Genomic DNA, 22,399 nt, shown 5'->3' with positions numbered 1-22,399 from the left:
TTTATTTCTTTCCTTCTTTGGCTTGGATTGCTATTTTTTTATTTCTTTCCTTCTTTGACTTGAATTGCTACTTTTTTATTTCTTTCCTTCTTTATTTATTTCCATATTTGTTTCCTTCTTTACAATTCTGCACTTTTTCTTCTTTGCCTCAAAACTTTTTCTTTGTCGCCGCAATCTCTCATAATTGTACACATACGACACCATGCCTTCACTTTATCAATCATCAAAACTACTTTATTTAATCTCCTACTTCCCAACATGTATAAAAACGAAGTGTATAAAATTAATTGTATTATTATAAGTGTATAGAATGATTATATACAATTTGAATTTGTATAAAATGAGAAAGAGGGAAAGAAAAAAGAGACTTGACAAGGAATATACAATTGAATCGACTTGTATAAAATGAGAAAGAGAGAAATTAGATATAATTTGAAAATTGTATAAAAAGAGAAAGAGAGAAAGACAAAAGAAACTGGGCAGGGAAGTATTTTTATTGTATAATTATAAGAGAATAGTACGAAATATGTACTTGCATATGTATATACAATTTTCTCACGCTTTATACAAACAGAAACACAATTTATACATTTCACTTCTGTTTGTATAAGTGAGAAAGGCGAGGGTGGCGAGCGAGATTTGGGAGGGTGGCGAGCGAGATCTGGAAGAGGGGAGAGAGGGAAACAAAAATATATGTATTTATAAAATTTTCTCTGCTTTATACAATTAGAAATAATTTTTATACACTTGTGTTTGTATAAAAAGTGAGGAAGCGAGCGAGAGATTAAAGGAGAGTAGCGAGCGAGATATTTGGGAGAAAGGCGCCTGACAATTTTTTTGCAAACGTTTGCTATGGAGCACAATTAAATCAGACCCTAGCTACTCCATTTATTTTAGGTTATTAATTTGCTATTGTATACAATTTTTCCTTTTTTTTATTCACGACTCAATACAAGGAGTACTATTTTATCTCAATTTATGTCATAAAAATAAAATTCAGGAAGTCATCTAAATTTTTACGTGATTTTTAAATATTTTATGTGTTGCTTTGTATAATTTATAATATTTTTACATAATTTTTAAATACTATATTTTACTTTTCTCTATCACAATTTATGTGGCAAGGATAGAATTTGAATAGCCAACCAAATTTTTATATTTTTTACATCATTTTCGAATAACATATGTTACTTCCTCTGTCATAATTTGTATAACACAACAATAAAATTTTATGAGTCAACCAAAAAAAATTATATACCTTTTAAATTATTAATTATCGTGATTCAAAATATGTTTTACAAAACTTTAAATATATAAAAGTATTTTTAAAAATAAAAATAAAAAGATGTCCAAAAATTGTATAAATATCCTACGCTAGACAAGGAAGAAACACCTTTTAGCCCTTCTTATATAGTTGTAATGTAAAGTGATATGCCTGTATCCACTTGATCCACTTTATTACCTGGAGATAATATTATAAATACTGTTGTCTATTCTGTTGACTATATGGTACTAATAATAGTAAAGAAATATATATTTATATATATTAACCTAAAAAGTTTTTGATAAGAAGATCTATTGTTATCCTATCCTCAAGGATATTTCAATTTACACCAGTACCTACCACAGAGCCAAGTTCATTTTATGTGGCATATCAGCAACACATAATTACCTACTTTTAAATGAAAAAAGTTAAAAGGGTTATCCATTACAACTAACTCTTGACGAGACACTAAATAATGTGTGTTAATTATAGTAGGTGCAATGTTCATATCTATTTATTAAAAAATTATTTTTCCTTATACTTTTTAGGTGCAAATGTATTCTTGGATAATTATGTCTAATATAGTAGACAATTATTATTAGACGAAAAAGTAATTTAAACATTAATTATTTTCTACTAAAAATAGCCTGATTTTAATGTCCTGATTTCGTCTCTTTTCTTTCACCAAATTAAAAATCTTTTTCTCTTCCTGGAGGAAAGTATTTTATTTATAAATTTAAAGGTTGTTGAATCTTGATTTATTTTTATCTATTCGGTGTATTTCGGTATATATTATATAATGAAACAGCTAAAAACATTTTTATTTATAAAAGTAATAGACAAATTGAACTAAAATTAGGAACTACCATAGCTATCAAATGCTAATTAAACATAAATAAGTAAATATCATAAATAACAAATTCAATTTTGAATTATTATTTCCAATATTCTCCATAAGTTGTATACTCTTGCCTTCTTTCTTTTTGTTATTATTGTATTAGATTACTTTCTCTTCGATTTTGAATTGTTGGAATGTTTCTCTTCGATCTTTCAATTGTTTGAGTACTTTTTCTTTAACTTTCAATATTTTTTCTCTCATTTGTGTTGGAACACTTCTCTCCAATTTTCAAAATTGATGCTTTTTCCACCAAGGTCTTTTTTTTTTTATATATTGAAGCGCTCTCGAAATCTCATTGATGTCCTTCCTATCAACTCCTTTTCTTTTCATCAATTAAAGAAGAATATACAGAATCCAATAACATAGAAGCAAAAAAGGTTTTTTTTTTTTTTTAAAAAAAAACATTTTTCCTTTGTTTTTAGTGATTAATTAAGAAGCGTTTAGAAAAGAAAAAAATTTACTGATAGTGTAATAGTCATGCACTGAACGTGGATATTATTTTACTCCAAAAATAACGTTATGGGACACCCAAAAAAAATTACTTTATATATAATTTAAGACAGAAAATATTTAGTAAAATAAAAATATAAAATATAAAAATCCCATCAACTCATTAATATAGTAATTTATTTATTTATCATCTTTTACGGACAATTTTTTATATGCCACTGTTATCTTGAACAATGATGGCCACGTGGAATAAACCAATCTTGCTATAATTGGTCCCATCTCTTGTCAATTATTATTATTAGTATTATGGAAATCAGTCTTATTCGTAACCTAACTAAGTCAACATTAATAAGTGATAATCTTGGTTGAAAATGCTGTTTTACACTCAGCTCCATTCTCTTCTTCATGGAAGAAATTCTGGTCCGTTATAAATTAAATAGGAAAAAATCAGATTTTTTTACGTGTAAAAATAAACATGTTAGTCAAAGAAATGATGATATTTGGCAAAAATGATATACAAATTATAGTCAAGGCGCACCTACATCAAATAAGGTTGGGGTGTCACGATATTCAGGCATTTTAATTGAAATTGTTGTATAATAATTAGTAAAAATATAATAATATGTAGCACCTAGAACAACAATGAAGCTCGGTGTTAGTGGTTAAAGCTCCACTAAAATCTTACCTAAACTAGGTAGACAAGAGTACTATATCTTGTACAAAAATGTTGCTCAAAGATAATGATATATGATTTCTCTATGAACATGACTACTACTTTCGCAAAATATCTCATATGTTACCATTTAAAGTAGAGCAATAATGTACGTAACTTTCAAATTTTTGATTTTGTCTTAATTTGTGATCTAAAAATAAAAACTTCTATATCTACAAATTATTTCAATATTGTAAAATATATATATATTTAAATAACTAAAAATTATTACTTTTGAGTTATTGCCGCAGATCATGCCATGCATAGTATGTCAACCATTTTACTACCAAAAAGAGTTCCACGACAAATTTATAGCTGTTACTGATATAGTGGAGAATTTCATTCGTTGATTTTGAACCCTACCAACACAAAATAAAGCATCGATCACTAAAAATTAAAATTAGTTAAAAGAATTTTATTGCTAATTAATTGCTATATTAAAATACTCGTAGCTAACTGTAACTATTTGTTATTAACCTACCGCTAAATAAGGTTACAAATTTTATTATTTAGCTACAAAATTGATTTGTCGCTGGTTCTTGTTTTTTTAGCTGTGAATAAAGAAAAAGAAACTATTGAGAACATAATTAATTCATAAAAATATGTTGTCTCTAATAATTTAAGTTTTTAGATGAGATAGTCATACGTTGAAATATGATATTAGAGCATGCAAAGATCCTGACGCTTTAAAAAAATAATGTATACATACTAGTTGACCCATGAAAAAGAATCAGTACAAAACTTTTACATGGAAAAGAAGAAAGTAATTTTGGCGTGAATCATGCCATATGTGTTATCTGCATGTATATATAAGCATACAAGATTTCAAGTCCTTAAGCAATATGCAATGAAAAAGGATTTCAAGTACGATATACCTTTCTTTCATCATTTTTGCATTAAGAAACATAATTGTAACTTATAAAATATATTAAGACACGTTAGGTGCAAAATTTTTTTGTGATATATAGCACATTTTGGGGGTGAATATGGATGATTTAGTAGGCAATGCAGCAGTAGACTACAAAGGTTTGCTAGCTATAAGGTCTAAAACTGGGGGTTGGCTCTCCAATGCTCTCATTGTAGGTATGCAATCATCATTTAAAAGTTAAAAGACTACAATTCACAAACACTTTCAATTAGTCTGTCGTACTTTCCTCTCTCTTTTTTACTAGTTCGTTTTAAAAAGGGTATCTTTCTTTTCTTTTTTTTACTATACTTTTTATTTCAACTCTTCATATATGTCTTATGTATATATGACTATTAAGATTAAATGAAATTTTGGTATATTCAACATGTCATTAGTATAGGTATGTTTTTTTTACTTTCTTAAAACTTTGTGTTAATTGAGAGTAGTACATTTAGAATTATAATTTGATGTTGTAATTGCAGGAATTGAAGTGAGTGAAAGGCTATCAACAATGGGCATAGCAGTAAACCTAGTGACTTACTTAATTGGAAGGATGCATATCCCAAGTGCTACTTCAGCCAAGATTGTCTCTGATTTTATGGGCACCTCATTTCTCTTATGTTTGCTTGGTGGCCTTATAGCTGACTCTTTTTTGGGGAGATACAGGACCATTGCAATTTTTGCTATAATACAAACCCTTGTAAGTCTTTGCTATATGATTGAAAATCATTTTCCTCAAAATGTTGCTTCTATATTTTATTTTAATTTGATGGTGGATGGAAAATATTTTTCATATATATATATATATATATATATATATATATATATATATATATATGAAATTAATTAAAGATAGTTATAAGAATAATGAAATCTTTACCAAAAGTGACGTACAATTTATTTTTTTGGAAATAGGAAAAAATCAAAAATATAATTTTCTTGTTGAAAATATTTTTTTTTCCGAAACTTTTTCATACTATAAACACAAGGGTGGTCAAATGGCGCGAAAGTTGGCCTGAATTTAAGCATGTCAAAATGATTGAGTTAAGAGTCGCTGAAATCTTACTTAGGCTGAATTGAGTTAAAATTCGTCATAACTCAACACATTTAATTCTTACTATGTTTTAAATTCTTTATTTTTCTTCTTGTAATTTGTTTGTTTATTTAAGAAGACTTTTTTCATGATTATATATACAACAACAATAAAATACCTTGTTTAATTCTACAAGGGATCAGGGGGAACTTAGAGTATATATACAGGTCTTATCATTATCTTAAAGATAGAAAAGTTATTTTTTATATATAGACCCTTAGCCAAAGAAAGTACAACGAAAAATAGTCATGTAGATAAATAAATAACGAAAATGAGACAGCCATGGTAAAATCATATGGCGACCTGAGAAATCATTGTAAATCGTATTCATAATTAAAAAAAAATTATACGTGTAATTAAACAACATATAATAATCAAACTTAAATAAAGAGTAATACTACAACTAATAGTATAGAAGAGTAAGCGAGACAACATTCAACCATCTATCTAATCTCCTACTCTCTCTCTCTCTCTCTCTCTATATATATATATATATATATATTGTGTCATACATAACCTCATATATAAGGTCATGTCATCAATAAGTTGAAGTTGTGTTATCTCATATCTAATCACATCTTCTCGATACTTTTTCAGCTAACCTTTACTTCTTTTGAAGTCATCCATAGTCCAACCTCTCACATCTCCGCACCGTGATATCCGTACCCCTCATTTGCATATGTCTAGACCATCTCAACCCCTTTTCGTATCTCGTCCTCTATGTAGGATATGCCTACCTTATATCAGATTTCTTCATTCTTAATAATTTCTCTCCTAGTATGCCCACACATCAAGCTCAGTAACTTTATCTCCATGACTTTCATCTTCTGAACGTGAGAGTTCTTGATTGGCTAATACACCACTCACTACGTCCATCGCTGTGAAATTATCTTTAATTTAGTTTGGTAGCACTTTCTTATCATACAAAACTTTTGATGTGAGTTTTTATTTCGTCCACCCTTTAACTATATGATGTATGTTTTTCATTTCTTTGGGATAATAGCCTTGAGATACTTGAAACATCCTCTTTTTCGAATAACTTGTGTATCAAATCTCGCTTTCATGTCAGCCTCGAATGCTATGTCATTTAATTTTTTTCTCCAAATACTTTATCGTGGTTCTATTCAATTTGAACCCTTTAGACTTATTTTGAATTATATATTTCATAAGTCTTTTTTCCCTTTTAAGCTTTATATCTGGTCAAACAGTATCACATCACACATATATATATATTTAATTATTAGTACATTGCATCAATATCTCAGTTAGCATTTAATCCATTGTAAACAGGGGACTGGCATGTTAGCTATATATGTGTATATATATATATATATATATTTAATTATTAGTACATTGCATCAATATCTCAGTTAGCATTTAATTCATTGTAAACAGGGGACTGGCATGTTAGCTATATATATATATGTATATATATATATATATATTTAATTATTAGTACATTGCATCAATATCTCAGTTAGCATTTAATTCATTGTAAACAGGGGACTGGCATGTTAGCTATATCATCAATGCTTCCACAACTTCAACCAACTCCATGTAATATCCATTATTCACTCAAAAGTAGCAATTGTGAACAAGCAACTACATCTCAAATGTCAGTTCTATACATATCTTTATATCTGATGGCATTAGGAACAGGTGGTTTAAAATCAAGTGTTTCAGGATTTTGCACTGACCAATTTGATGAAACTAATGAAGAAGAAAAGGCTCAATTGACACTATTTTTCAATTGGTTCTTTTTCTTCATAACTCTTGGGACTTTGTTGGCTGTTACTGTCCTTGTTTATATACAAGATGAAGTTGGTAGAAGTTGCGGTTATGGAATTTGTTCTTTCTCTATGTTGGTTGCTATTCTCATGTTTTTGTCAGGGACTAAAAGGTATAGATACAAGAAAACTATGAAAAGTCCTATTGCTCAAATTCTTCACGTTCTAATTGCTGCAATTAGGAAAAGAAGACTTCAACTTCCTACGAATGATTCTTTTCTATATGAAGATAATTCAAACTCTTCAAGAATTTCTCACACTGATCAATTCCGGTGCGTATTCCTTCTGTCTCATATAAGATAGAATATCTTATTAAAAAAGTTATCTTGATCACTAATTAAATCAGTATAAAATAAACTTGAGTTTTTTTACTTTACCCATATAATTAGTGTGGCATTTGAACAATTCTGAATACTAGCTATTTCTAAGCTCTATGAATATTTTTTTCTAACTAAATTTTATATGTATTGATATAAACCAAGGATAAAATAGTAAAATTAATCAATCCATTAATGATTTCTTAATCACATATAAAATAGAAAGTGTCTATATAATATGGGACCAAGAGAGTAGGGATGTATAAAATCGAACCGAAAATCGAATCAAATCGCAAATCGCAAATCGAGTAAAACCAAAAATAAAACCGACTTGTGGTTTGGTTTGACCTTATATGGTGTTAGAAAAAAAAAAACCCGACTATATTTGGGTGGATTGGTTTGGTTTCAACTTTAAAAAAAAACAATCCGAGACCAAATCAAACCAACCCAACATTATATATATAATTTTAAAATTTTATTTTATACGTAAAAATACTTACTTTGATATCTCTTATACTTTTTCATAGTTTTTATCTTTTAATATATTTATTTCATGTTTGGAAGTTAGAATTCTTAATGATGTAGTAAAGATATAGTAAAGTTAAAATAAAAATCAAATTAATACTAATTCACAAGGAAAATCAATTCAACACTAAGAATGACAATAATATTGAATATTTGTTCTTTAGTTTTATATAGATTTAGACAATTAAAATACATAATCTAATTTTATTTTCTTTAGTATTTGGTCATGTAACTAATACTTACTAAACTTATTTTAGCATGATTTAGTACCTTAAATTATGATCTATATCATTATGACTTATTAATTTGCAATATTTATTTTACGCGATTTTATTATTATTTTTTGTTGGATATTTTAGTGTCATTAATCATATCATATTTTTTTGTTATTTCTTGATAAATAACTTAGATAGTTGCATTTTGTAGGACTAAATAAATATTTGAAGTACAAGTAAATTATATCTTTGTATGAATACTTTAACGAAAAAACCCGAAAATTCGAAAAAAACTCAAAAAAATCCAAAAAACCCCAAAGTTGATAAATCCGAATTTGATTAATTTATAAATTTAAAAATTCGATAGAAAATAATTTAATTTGATATTTGAAAAACCCAAACCAAATCAATACTGTACACCCTACCAGGAAGTAATCCATTTGTCTTATATTCATTGTCTAACTTTCTAATCTTTTACACACCAAAAAGAATATTTTTACTAATTTATGTTTTAATTCTTTTTTATACACTTTATTTATGTGTCTTGTTTATCCATACAAAAATTAACAATGTAGGAACTTTTTTGGAATTTTAAGATATTTATACATTAAAAAGAATTAATTTTAAGAGGAAAATGAAAAAATTAATTAATTTTATCTTGGTTTAGCAAATATTTTATTCAAATCAGTTTATATTTGTTTAACTTTTTTCTTGCTCCAATTTAAAAAATAATATCCTTTTTTTTACAGCTCGTTAATTTAAATTTTTTACATGACATATTTTAAATCACAAAATTAATTTAAAAAGATATATTTTAATACATTCTACATATTTTTAATTTAAAATAAAATTTAGAAGCCTTTTTTATTTTTTAAAACTCTATGTCAAATAAAAATTGTACAAACAAATTAAAAGAAAATAAGTAATAAATAACTATATTATAACTCAGGATTTTATTTGTTTTAATATCTCACATTGAAAGGCGGTAACACCTCATCTACAAATTTTAACGGTAAGAGAGAACAAACTTTTACTCTTATAATATATAAAGACACGACTCAACCATTTTGAAGAAACCTTACCCCAGAACACGAACCAGGTTCGTGTAAGTTGCTTTTAAGTAAAGACAGAATAGAAACACAAACACTTATTGAATTAAAAATCTTCCTCACTCAAGGAAGGAAAAACCTCGTTTTATTAATTCAACTATAAGATTTTGTGATTACAACTCAATAATCAAAAGTCTTATCTCTACTACTCCCTCGATTGACTCCAATCAATCTCACCAAAAGGCCAAACCCACCTTTTGTTACAACTCTTACTAACACTCAACCCTACAAAGAGCCAAACCCACCCTTTGTACAATAAACTGTAAACTACAATTAAGAACAAAAACAAGACAAATAGTTCTTTGCGATAAAACCTTCTAACTCAAGAACGTTTTGTCCGTGGCAGTCCTATCAATCTTGAAGACCTCAGTTTGATGATTAATTCCCTCTTGTTCTCTGCGTGAAGTCGTAGATGTTTTCTCTGCCTCGTGTGCTTCTTATAGAGTTTTGTCCTTGTACAATCCCTACTAATAAGGTAAGAAAGTTATGTTTAAACAAGGATTCTTTTTTAAATTAGAATCCTTATTATACACAACTTCCTTCCTTAATAATATATTTAAGGTTTTCCTTATTTATATTGACTTGTACCTTTAATATATTATTTTGACTTTGACAAATAACTCTATTTTCTACTTGATCTTGGACTTCTTTCGCTGCGTACATTTTCTACTGTTCTTTGCGCTTTTTGTCTATCATCAAAACAAATTAACGATTCTATCATATTCCCCCTTTTTGATGAAGACAAACATGTAACGTGTGATGCATGCGCAAATAACTCTTCCCCCTTTTGACGAATCAAAAAGACATAAGCAGCGGCTAATCAACACTAATCAATATCCATAGCAACAAAATACGCCCAGCCAAGTGAGCAATGTAAATTGTTCTGGCAACAAAACAAGGAGCAACAATACAGAGTGAAAACAGCTAAGAGAACCAGGTTCAGACAACATGCTTTATCACTGTGGAGGCTGACCAGGCTTAGTTGAAGCTGAAGCCAGCATATCCAAAACTCTGTCAACTCTGACATTGTTAGCAAGTTGCTGCTGCACCAACTGATCCTTCAATCTGTGTCTTTCAGCATTTGAGGAATCGAGCTCAACACGTAACTTCTGATTGTCTGATTCAAGAGAGGCATTCTTTTCTTCAGCTACTTTAAGCTCCCTAAGTAACTGAGCAACAGGACCAGATGTACGTGGAGACGCTGTTGCAACCTGCTCTGACTCCATAGGAATGCCACAATCAGCAAGGATAGTTTGAGTGAACATGTCTGCACGAGTTAAGATCCTGCCTTCACCCAGTGGTACTTCAAAAGCATCAAACACCCAAGTCAATAGGTTGCCAAAGGCTAACTGATGGGAGCCTAACTGAGGATCCACAATTCTAGCAAGATGTTTAATAATCAATGTAGGCCAATCAATGCACTCTTTACACTCAAGTGCACTCATAAGTCCCATGTCTCGTATGGAGGCAATGTGACGTTGGTGACCTCTAGGCAGTATCACCTTATGAACTATCTCAAAAAGAAGCTTATGCAAAGATCGCATTATTCCCTTTAAAACAGTTTGAGCCCTGGAATTGACTCTACCTTACGAGAATCGAGCTGGCAGACTTGAATACTCATCAAAACTCCAATTGTACTCATTTATACCTACAGATGGTATATGCAATATTTCCCCAAGCTTGGTTGCATCAAACACAATATCAACACCCTTTACACTAGACGACACCACATCTCCTTCTAAGATTACCAAATTTGTATAGAAATCGACCACTTCCTTTTCATAAATCAAACTAGGTTCTAGAAATAACTCCTCCCACCCTTGAAACCTTAGAAGTTCACAGACCTGCTTCACTAAATCCATTGACAGTATATCAGGATGAAAGATTCTACCCCTAAGCACTGATTTGGTTTGGAAGTACTTTTTCCTTCCCACTTTTAGAAATTTATCTGCATTTCTTTTCACAGATTTTGTTTTGGATTGAGGGGTTGCAGAATGTTTTCCCTCAGACAGAGCATCAGTATCAGAAGCAAGATCCATTGGAGAGACTGATGAAGGGACAGGAGACTTACCCAAATGTCGACGCTTCACCCCAGATGTTGTATCAGCAGCTAGCTTGACCGCATGCGCACTCCTTGTTACTGGCCTGTGTGGACGAGCCTATTTGACGGCAATATGCTTTCTTGGCCGCCGTGGTTTTGTAGGGTGAAGGGAACTCAAAAGAATATCATCATGGGTGTGAGAAGGTGGTGGGTTTTGAGGAGTGGTTTGGTGAGATGGTGAAGAAGGGGGGATGGTTGGGACAGTGGTTGTGGGATATGTTGGGTTTGGTGAAAGTAGGGTTTCGTGGGCCGGTGATGCTGGAGTTTCTTGGATTGGTGATGGGGAAGATTCGATGATGGGTGGTGATAGGGAGTCAGTAACGACAGGTGACGATGCTCCTTTAACTAGTGATGATGAGGGGGTTACTTGTGGTGGTGGAAATGTAGCTTTTGGTGGTGGAGATGGAGTTTTTGGTGGTGGCGATGGAGCTTTTGGTGGTGGTGATGGAACTTTTGGTGGTGGTGGTGGTGATGAGGTTTTTGGTGGTGGTGATGAAGATGTGGTTGGGAGTTGGGTTTCGTCCCCAAGATCGGGCACACCATCAACAACTTGGTTTTCTTCCCCCTTAAGAGATGCACTATCAGACGAGTTGTCGTCATCGGAGTAAGCAACAAGTAGATTAGTCATGGTTATGGAAGGGATTGTGGTTTCTTGGTTTTCTGAAGAATGAAGATGAGAGAGGGGAGGTTGCTAGTTTAGAGAGAGTGCTTTATTGGGAGTGGGTTTAGTGTGGTAATCAAGGGATTGGAGTAATGATGGGGGATTGACATCGAGGGGACGTGCACGTGACGGTTGCACCTGCTTGTCAGGGGGCATGGGAGAGAGAAGATGAAATTGATTTCCCTTTTTTTTTATTTGATTTTTTTAAAAAAAAATATATATAATTTTTCTTTTCTTTTCTTTTTTTTTTTGAAATAAAGATTATATGGAACCATCTTGAAAGAACCTGGTTTATACCTCATTAGAACTTGGTTGGGCATGGTTCATTCCAAGAAGATGAGCCCTAACTCAAGTCTATTTTTCTGAAATAACTCTCTTCCTAGTGCCTTGGTGAAGATGTCCGCAACTTGATTCTCAGTTTTGCAGAACTCCATAATTATGTTTCCTTTTTCAATATTATCACGAAGAAAGTGATGTCTAACATCTATGTGTTTGGTGCGCTTGTGTTGAACTGGGTTTTTGGCCATGTTTATAGCACTTGTGTTATCACATAGAATAGGAATACAACCTGTTTCTATACCAAAGTCTTTAAGCTGCTGTTTTATCCAAAGAAGTTGGGCACAACAAGAAGCAGTTGCAACATACTCAGCCTCTGCAGTAGATAGAGCCACGGAATTTTGTTTTCTTGTTGCCCAGGATATCAAACATGGTCCTAAGAAGTGCGCCATCCCAGAAGTACTTTTTCTATCAACCATGTGTCCTGCATAATCAGCGTCAACAAATCCCTTTAGATCAAAAGAATCACCAGTTGGATACCATAGAACCAGGTTTATTGTACCTTTCAAATATCTCAGGATTCTCTTGACAGCTTTTAGATGTGATTCCTTTGGACACGACTGAAATCTTGCACATAGACCAACACTAAACACTATATCAGGTCTGCTGGCAGTGAGATATAGGAGTGATCCAATCATACCTCTATATCTAGTGTCATTGACTGGTGAACCTAATTCATTTTTATCGAGCTTTGTTGTTGTCCCAATGGGGGTATCATTAGTCTTCGCTTCATTCATATCATACTTCTTCAGTAATTCCTTGATGTACTTTTGCTGATGAATTGATGTTCCAACTGGAGTTTGCTTAATTTGGAGTCCCAAGAAGAAATTCAATTCTCCCATCATACTCATCTCGAACTCACTATTCATTAGTTGAGCAAATTCTACTCCTAGTGAGTCATTGGTTCCTCCAAATATAATGTCATCTACATATACTTGGACTATGAACAGATCTTTACCTTGTTTTCGAAGAAACAGTGTATTGTCAATCTTTCCTCTTGTATATCCATGTGTGAGAGGGAAGGTAGACAATCGATCATACCATGCTCTTGGTGCTTGTTTCAACCCATAGAGTGCTTTGTCCAGTTTGTATACATGATCAGGATATCTGGTGTTTTCGAAACCTGGAGGTTGTTTTACATACACCTCTTTTTGTAGGTAACCATTTAAAAAGGCACTTTTGACATCTATTTGGTAGAGTTTAAACTCCACGTGAGCAGCATATGCAACCAGTATTCTAATTGCCTCAATTCTTGCTACTGGTGCGAAGGTTTCATCATAATCTATACCTTCTTCTTGGTTGTATCCCTGTACAACTAGCCTAGCTTTGTTGCGCACTATTTGACCTTGCTCATCGAGCTTGTTTCTAAACACCCACCTAGTTCCTATTACTGTTCTGTTTTGGGGCTTTGGAACAGGTTCCACACTCTGCTTCTTTCAAATTGGTTGAGTTCTTCTTGCATAGCACCAATCCATTCAGAGTCTAGCAATGCTTCCTTTGTATTTTTAGGCTCAATCAGGGACACATAGGCAGAGAATGCACACATACTACATAGTTTGGATCTTGTAGATATCCCTGAGTTAAGAGGAGTGAGAAGATTTTGCAGAGAGTGAGAGCTTTGATGTTTCCAATTATGAGTAGGAATACTTACTACTTCTTGAGGTGCAGATGAACCAGTTTCATTAGCAGACTTATCTCCTATTTCAGATGTTTTGTCAGATGGTATGGGTTCTTTTTCCCGTGTTTTTGGGTCTGACGGCTTGGAGCAGGTTCCCTCATCTTGTTCATCCTCTGAATTTCCTTCAACTTCACTAGTATGTTCATTAAAGACAACATGGACACTTTCTTCTACACGATTTATTCTTTTATTCAGTACCTTGTAGGCCTTGCTTTGTGATGAGTACCTCAGAAAGATTCCTTCATCACTCTTGGCATCGAATTTTCCCAAATTGTCTTTGTCATTGTTGTGTATAAAACATACACATCCAAAGGCCCTAAGATGTGCTAGATTTGGTTTTCTTCCTTTTAGTAGCTCATATGGTGTTTTGTTTAACACTGATCTGATCATACATCTATTTATTAGATAACATCCTGTATTTACTGCTTCAGCCCAATAGAATTTTGGGAGTTTGCTTGAGATTAACATTGTTCTTGCAATATCTTCCAGTGTTCTATTTTTCCTCTCAACAATACCATTTTGTTGTGGTGTTCTAGGTGCTGAGAAGTTATGCTCAATCCCATTTGTAGTACAAAATTGTAGGAATTGTGAGTTCTCAAACTCCAGTCCATGATCAGATCTGATGTTGATTATTTCTTTGTTGAATTTCTTCTGAACCAGCTTTGCAAAAGCTTCAAACATAGTGAATGTCTCGTCCTTTGTTGCAAGAAACAATGTCCAAGTGAATCTTGAGTAGTCATCAACTATTACAAACACATATCTTTTTCCACCCCTGCTTTGTACACGCATTGGTCCACACAAATCCATGTGAAGCAATTCAAGTGGCTTAGTAGTACTTACTGTCAACTTTGGTTTGAAGGATGACCTAACCTGTTTTCCTTGAATACAGGTTCCACATACTTGGTTGTCCTTGAAACTTTTGGTTGGCAGTCCCTTAACCAGGTTTTTAGATATGAGTTTGTTTATAGTTGTCATGCTAATGTGTCCCATTCTTTTGTGTCATAGCATGGAGCAATCTGAGACTGCACTCAGACATTTAAGATTATCTTCCTTGGAGTCAACAGTCTTGACTTTGTACACATTCTTGTGCCTCTTTCCTAGTAGAACCAGATTTCCAGTCACTGAGTTTGTTACTCTACATTCTTTTTCTGTAAAGAGAATGTTGTTTCCTTTATCACATATTTGCGATACGCTCAAAAGATTATGTTGTAGACCATTTACATAATATACATTCTCAATTGCATGAGTATCCATTGTTCCAACCTTTCCAATTCCTTGAATTTCTCCACTTTTACCATTTCCAAAGGAAACATTTCCTCCTTTGATGTTCTTGAGTGAGAGGAGGCTTCTTTTATCTCCAGTCATGTGTCTTGAGCATGCACTATCCAAGTACCATTGTTGCTGCTTCCTCTTCACTGATCCCTGCAATTTATTGTTGGATTTTAGATTTTGGTACCCAAATCCACTTTGATTTAAGCTTAGGGAATGGGTGAATAAGATTTCTTCTGGCCCATCTAGGAAGAGACTTGTCTATAAAGATTTGTTTTTGCTCATTGGGTTTATCATGATGAGGTTTTCTCAAGGATTTCAAGTTTTTGTTATGGGCAGTTTGTTTCTTTTGACAATCATGACTTTTATGTCCTACCAGTCCACAGTGCATGCATAAATAGTCTATGTTGGGAATTTTTACTTGAGAGCTGGTTCTATCAAAACCTATCCCATGTTTCTCAAATGTGCGATTCTTGTGAATGTTGTCAAGCAGTATGGAGGACCTGGTCCATCTCATTCCATTTTCTGCTTCAGTTTTAGTCACAAGAAGCTCTTTGGAGAGTGTTCCATTCCTTTTATTTACCAGTTCTAGATTTTTACTTAGTTTGGTATTCTTGGATAAAAGATGAAGATTCTGTTTTTCAAGACTCTTGTTTTCTTCTCTTAGTGATGCATAGTCTTCCATTATCAGTTCCCTTTTTGAGTCTATGGTTTTATAGTCATCAATGAGAGTGTAGAGTAAGGATTCTAGCTCTCTTTTTGAGTATGAACCTAGATTTTCTTGTAAGTTATGAAGACTGACCTTTTCATTTATGCCTTCTTCTTCTTCTTCTTTTTCAGAATCTGATCCAGCCATAAGTGCTAGTATGGTTTCTTGTGATCTGCAAGTTTTCCTTTCTTCCTTGTTTTCCACTGCTACAAGTGCAAGAAAGTCATAATCATCTTCTTGTTCTAGTGCAAGAAGAGACTGGTTGTCTATCTCATCATCCTCAAATTCTTCATCAGATGAATTCCCCATTGCTGCAAAAGCCCTCTTCATTGACATGTCTGCCTCTTGAATTGTCATTCTTCTATTTGAGGGGACAAACTTATCCTTTTTGATATCTTTCCCTTTCTCATAGTTTACCTTTTTCTGTTCTACGGCCCAGAGTGGACAGAATTTGATGAAGTGATCTGGACTCCCACACTTATGACAAACCTGGTCTTTAGTGTTTTCAGATTGTTTTTGAAAAGCTTTCTTTTGAAAGGGTTGCCCTCTCTTTAGCATTCTGGTGAACCTTTTGGTTATGAGGGCAATGTTTTCATCTTCAAAATCATCTGATGTAGTAGCCTTTAGAACTAGGTTCCTTTCCTTTCTTTTTCCTCCAATTTCCTTTTCTTGGTTTTTCTTAAGTTTGTAAGTAATGAGATTACCAATTAACTCATCCATTCCCAGTGAGTCTAGGTCGCGGGCTTCAGTGATAGTCTCGACTTTGCTTTCCCAGGTTTCAGGAAGGACACTCAAGAGTTTCCTTACTGCTTTTCCATTAGGCACTATCTCTCCTAAAGAGTACATTTCATTGATGATGGAGGTGAACCTGGTGTGCATATCTTGAATAGTCTCTCCTTCTGCCATCCTGAACAGCTCATATTGCCTGTTCAAGTTATCAATCTTAGACTTCTTGACTTGTGTTGTTCCCTCATGAGCTGTCTGCAGTGTTTCCCATATGGCTTTGGCATCTTGACATGACGAGATTCGATTGTATTCGTCTGGTCCTATGCCACATATCAGAATTTTCTTAGCTTTGGCATTGTTTTGAATTGCAAGCTTGTCTTTAACATTCCATTCCTTTCTTTCCTTTGGGATTTTGGTGATTCCATCAGTTGCTGTTTTCATAGGTATGGTTGGGCCATCTAGAAGTACTCCCCACAGATCAGGGTTTTCGCCAATAAGATGGTCCATCATACGATTTTTCCACCATCCATAATATTTGCCATTAAACAGTGGTGGTCATGTTTGTGAAGCTCCTTCTTGTGGGGTAGGTGGTGCTGCCATTGAATCTTTTCAAGGTGTGAATCTTTTAACGAAAAGACCTGCTTTGATACCAATTGAAGAAACCTTACCCCAGAACATGAACCAGGTTCGTGTAAGTTGCTTTTAAGTAAAGACAGAATAGAAACACAAACACTTATTGCATTAAAAACCTTCCTCACTCAAGGAAGGAAAAACCTCGTTTTATTAATTTAACTATAAGATTTTGTGATTACAACTCAATAATCAAAAGTCTTATCTCTACTACTCCCTCGATTGACTCCAATCAATCTCACCAAAAGGCCAAACCCACCTTTTGTTACAACTCTTACTAACACTCAACCCTACAAAGAGCCAAACCCACCCTTTTGTACAATAAAATGTAAACTACAATTAAGAACAAAAACAAGACAAATAGTTCTTCGCGATAAAACCTTCTAACTCAAGAACGTTTTGTCCGTGGCAGTCCTATCAATCTTGAAGACCTCAGTTTGATGATTAATTCCCTCTTGTTCTCTGCGTGAAGTCGTAGATGTTTTCTCTGCCTCGTGTGCTTCTTATAGAGTTTTGTCCTTGTACAATCCCTACTAATAAGGTAAGAAAGTTATGTTTAAACAAGGATTCTTTTTTAAATTAGAATCCTTATTATACACAACTTCCTTCCTTAATAATATATTTAAGGTTTTCCTTATTTATATTGACTTGTACCTTTAATATATTATTTTGACTTTGACAAATAACTCTATTTTCTACTTGATCTTGGACTTCTTTCGCTGCGTACATTTTCTACTGTTCTTTGCGCTTTTTGTCTATCATCAAAACGAATTAACGATTCTATCACATTTGGAGTAGTATCTAATTACAAATTTAAGGGATTTTATAATCTATAGTAGTCTATCTAAATAATAGTCTATATTAATATATTTTTGAAATTATGTCTTATTTAAGTATTGTATCTTAATTTATAGAATATTGGACAAGGCTGCAATTATGACAAAGGAAGATTATGAATGTATTAATTCTTTGGCTGAAAATCCTTGGAGAATTTCGTCAGTGACAAAAGTGGAGGAAGTAAAAATGATAATTAGATTATTACCAATTTGGACAACAAGTATTTTATTTTGGACAGCATATGCACAACTTGTTACCTTTTCAGTAGAACAAGCATCTACAATGGATAGATCAATTGGCGACTTCAGAATACCAGCTGCATCTCTCACTGCCTTCTTTGTATCAGCTATATTAATCTCTCTTGCAACATATGATCGTTTAATTCTACCTTTCTTGAAAATATGGACAGCAAAGAAATCAGGTAACATAATATGTGTTTTATATCACAAAAATGTTCATCTTTTAATTTGTTGTTTGTGACTATTCTTACTATATTCTCTCTGTTTTAAAAAGTACAGTCTGGTTTGATTTGAAGCGAAATTTAATTAAATAAAAAAGACTTTTCAATCTGATCTTAAATTAAAATTATGTCATATGTATTAAAATGTCATTTCATCTTGTGAACATGTCATGTGATTAAAGTGTTGTAGAAAAAAAGGGTCAATTTTTTTAAACATACTAAAAAGAAAAGTATGTCATTCTTTTATGAAATAGAGGGAATATCATTGTTTTACATAGACAATATTATCAAACTATAGTAAAAACTAATTTCATCAATTAAAATGCAAGAATTTCTTCATGATTTTATGTTTATTTTTTGCAGGTTTGACAAGTTTACAAAAGATAGGAATAGGTCTATTTCTATCTTGTTTGGGTATGGGTGTTGCATCAATAATAGAAGTTAAACGACTATCAATTGCAAAAGAAAATGAAGAGACACCAAACACCTTACCAATAAGTGTCTTTTTGTTGATCCCACAGTTCTTTTTGGTAGGTGCAGGAGTTGGCTTCATGTATACAGGACAATTGGATTTATTCATTACACAATCACCTAAAGGAATGAAAACAATGAGCACTGGTCTCTTCCTTACTACTATGGCACTTGGTTTCTTCTTTAGTAGCCTCTTGATATCTATTGTTAAGAAGGTGACCACCGCAAATATTAATAATGGATGGGTAGGTGAGAGTATTAACAAGGGTAGACTTGATTGCTTCTATGGCCTTCTAGCCATACTTATCTTTATAGACTTTGGGTTTTATGTTCTTTGTGCTTCATGGTACACATCAAATATCATATGCTAGTGTGGAAAGATAAGGAGTGTTGGTGTCATTATTTATCTATGAGATTGGAAATGTCATGGTGTAATCACTTTTAAACTTAAATATGAATGAGGAAGCCTCTTTACTTCTTCCTTAAGATATTAATCACATGTATGTTAATAAGTATATTATATTAGGGAATCCTCTATATATCTTCATTTCGCTCCACCAGAAAACATTTGGATAATTTAGGTTGAACATAATTTTAATCAATTAAAATGGGTGAATTCAATAATTTAAACTTCTTCACAAGTGTACAATATTAAATAAATGAGATATTATATATTTTAAACACAAATTTAATACACGAGTAAATGACCAAGTGTCAAGATCCAAAAAATGGACGTGATGACACTCGTCTTATCCCATCAAGACAAGTCAGCCTAAAATCCAATTAATATAGTGCATGCGGAAGTAAAACGTGAATAAAAGTCTAACACTACAAAATACTGCAGAAAACAAGGTCAACTTAATTAAACCCCAAAACCTGGTTGTCACGTATACAAGCCTCTAAAGTATTACAACTGAATCAAAAGAAAAATACAAGTCTCATATGACATTGTTTCTAGAGTAGAATAAGATCATATATAGGAGTAAGAATGTCCGCTGAAATAACAAACAGCTACCTCATCAAATCTCCATAAGAAACCTCAGACAAGGAGAAGGGAAAATCTTTCTTAAGGTATGATTTCTTGCGCTCTTGGAATTCCTTTCCCTAAGAGGTCCCTCCAAAGATGGTTTCAAAATCCCCCGAATCTAGGTTTTTCTCTACACATGGGTCTTCTTTGAAAAACAAAATTATGAACCAATTATATAATCAATTATGATTACTTATGGTTGTTTAGGTGTATGGCGATGGATGTTGTTGTTCGTTTGGAATTCCCTTAGACCCATGCTTTTCCCCAATTTCATAAATCTTGAATTTGATATGATGAATTGATTGAAAATGATGAATATATCCATTGGTTATATTTGAACTTATTATGTTATTGCTTCATGAATTACCTTATATTATTTGTTGGTTATGCATTGTTGGGTGATTGAAGCATGAAGTCCGATGAAGGGCAAGAAGGTATGAATGTTGGTTCTTCCTCGTACTCAAGTAGAAAGATGAATATCTTGGATAGTAATGATGCTATATCTAATGTGTTATTGTGGTGTTGATGATAAGGTTCCCTCATCCTTAACCCTATACACTTGAATTAACTATGAAGTTTGAGAGTATGATATGGTATGATTGTTATATGATTAAAGTTCTCATGATTATAATGTAATGTTAATGTGAAAGGCTTACTCACTTACTAGTATTCCTTAAGTGAAAGGATTGTTCTCACTTATGAATCTCCATGAGCTATTATGATAAGATGTTTACATAAGAGTCTAGTAAAGGCTAGTGTGAACTTATATGATGGCTAAAAGATGATTTTAAAGGGAATAAATGCTTAGCACTTAAAGGGCATGTAAATGAGATGAGGTCTCATGTTCAATAAGTACGACTCCCCACATGAGTTTCCTCACGTATAGCAAGTATGGATTCCTAATATATGTGTAGTCTAATGAGATGGAAACCTTTACGCTTAGAAAGTTAGGATTTCTATAAGAATCTCCTTGACCATTAACTATGTGCCCACATAGGACTCTATCTTAGTGGATCAACCTAGATAGTTATGTACGGAGGGCTACACCTTAGGCAAGTGTTGAACCTCTCTTTTTGGTGTGGGATTACAACAATGTATTCCATGTAGCACTCATGGTCTCATGTCGGTTATTGCAACCCCTTTCCCTAATGTAAAAGTAAATGAATGAATGAAATGTATGAACTCTCATTAGGGATTTCTTAAGGGGTGTTACGTAGTGTAAGGGAGGGTATGATACTTCTCTTACGCATTGCACTTGTGGGATTCTAAGATATGGTTGTAGTGTGTTCTCTTATGACTATGTTGCTTATGATTTGTGTATGACAATTTATGTATGATCTCCAAGAGTATGACCAGATATGACATAATGATATTATGAATGTATATATGAGGTAGGTTGCTTATGTGATACCTAGCTTGGGATAGGGTTATGAGATTCTATTCTTTGCATTGCACAAGTATTGCTTGGGGTTATCTACTTGTTGGGATGATATCATGTTGGGTTGGCTTATGATGCTTACTTTATGTGCGCACTGGATTTACTTGGTGAAAAACATGTTTTGACTAAAATGTTCTTTTATACATACATTGATGATTTTTATACATAGAAGTCATATTTAGTACATGTGATGGACTAACCCATATTTTCTTCCCTTTTTCCCAAACATTGTATGTTCGGGACTTTGAGAAGATTTCAAGGCTATTCCTCAAGACCCTTGGATTTGCTTCTCTAAGTTAGTGAGTCCTCAAGTCCGAGGACAAGGCCATTATGCTCTAGCTATTAGTTATTTTGTTATGTTGAAGATATTTTTGTACTTTCCTATTTCTAGACTTCTTATTGATGTAAGGACTAAGTCCCAAATTTATGTTCTCTTATTTCTAGATGGTGTGATGATTAGATTCTATTTTCCTTATATAAAGTGAAGTTTAACTTCCAAAGTAAAAGTTTTACTTTTTCCGCATTGTTATTATATGATACATACTATGACGAATGCTAAGGGCTTGTATAAGACCTCGAGGTCGAATACACCGATTACGACTTGAGGGTGCTCTCGGATCATAACAAGCTTGGTATTAGAGCATAAGGTTGAGAATAATGTAGGATTGATGTCACAAAATACCACGTCAAGTATAGTATTGTTCATGGGTGTGAAACACGCCACAATTGTGAATGAGAGGCTATGAGATACTTGGGAACTTTGACTCATTTGACATTCA

At 32.9% G+C, this 22,399-nt stretch overlaps 1 protein-coding gene across 1 annotated transcript; it reads left to right on the top strand.

Moving 5' to 3' along the window:
* Nucleotides 1-4,164: 4,164 nt before the first annotated feature.
* Nucleotides 4,165-19,649, top strand: LOC101257289 (protein NRT1/ PTR FAMILY 6.2-like). The gene is made up of 5 exons (XM_004245275.5): nucleotides 4,165-4,407; nucleotides 4,714-4,931; nucleotides 6,827-7,383; nucleotides 18,302-18,645; nucleotides 19,048-19,649. Exons 1-5 carry the CDS (start codon nucleotides 4,311-4,313, stop codon nucleotides 19,524-19,526), a joined length of 1,695 nt encoding a protein of 564 aa, XP_004245323.1. The 5' UTR covers nucleotides 4,165-4,310; the 3' UTR covers nucleotides 19,527-19,649.
* Nucleotides 19,650-22,399: the final 2,750 nt, after the last annotated feature.

The sequence above is a fragment of the Solanum lycopersicum genome, chromosome 8 (assembly GCF_036512215.1).
Source record: "Solanum lycopersicum chromosome 8, SLM_r2.1".
Classification (NCBI taxonomy): Eukaryota; Viridiplantae; Streptophyta; class Magnoliopsida; order Solanales; family Solanaceae; genus Solanum; species Solanum lycopersicum.
Note: the sequence above shows the minus strand (reverse complement) of the source record. Positions and strands in the feature narration are given on the sequence as shown.

Excerpts from the sequence above, each read along its gene's own strand:
- LOC101257289 (XM_004245275.5), top strand. The coding sequence starts at position 4,311 with ATGGATGATTTAGTAGGCAATGCAGCAGTAGACTACAAAGGTTTGCTA. Across the intron at positions 4,408-4,713 it reads CTCCAATGCTCTCATTGTAG|GAATTGAAGTGAGTGAAAGG; the intron begins GTATGCAATCAT and ends TTGTAATTGCAG. Across the intron at positions 7,384-18,301 it reads TCTCACACTGATCAATTCCG|AATATTGGACAAGGCTGCAA; the intron begins GTGCGTATTCCT and ends CTTAATTTATAG.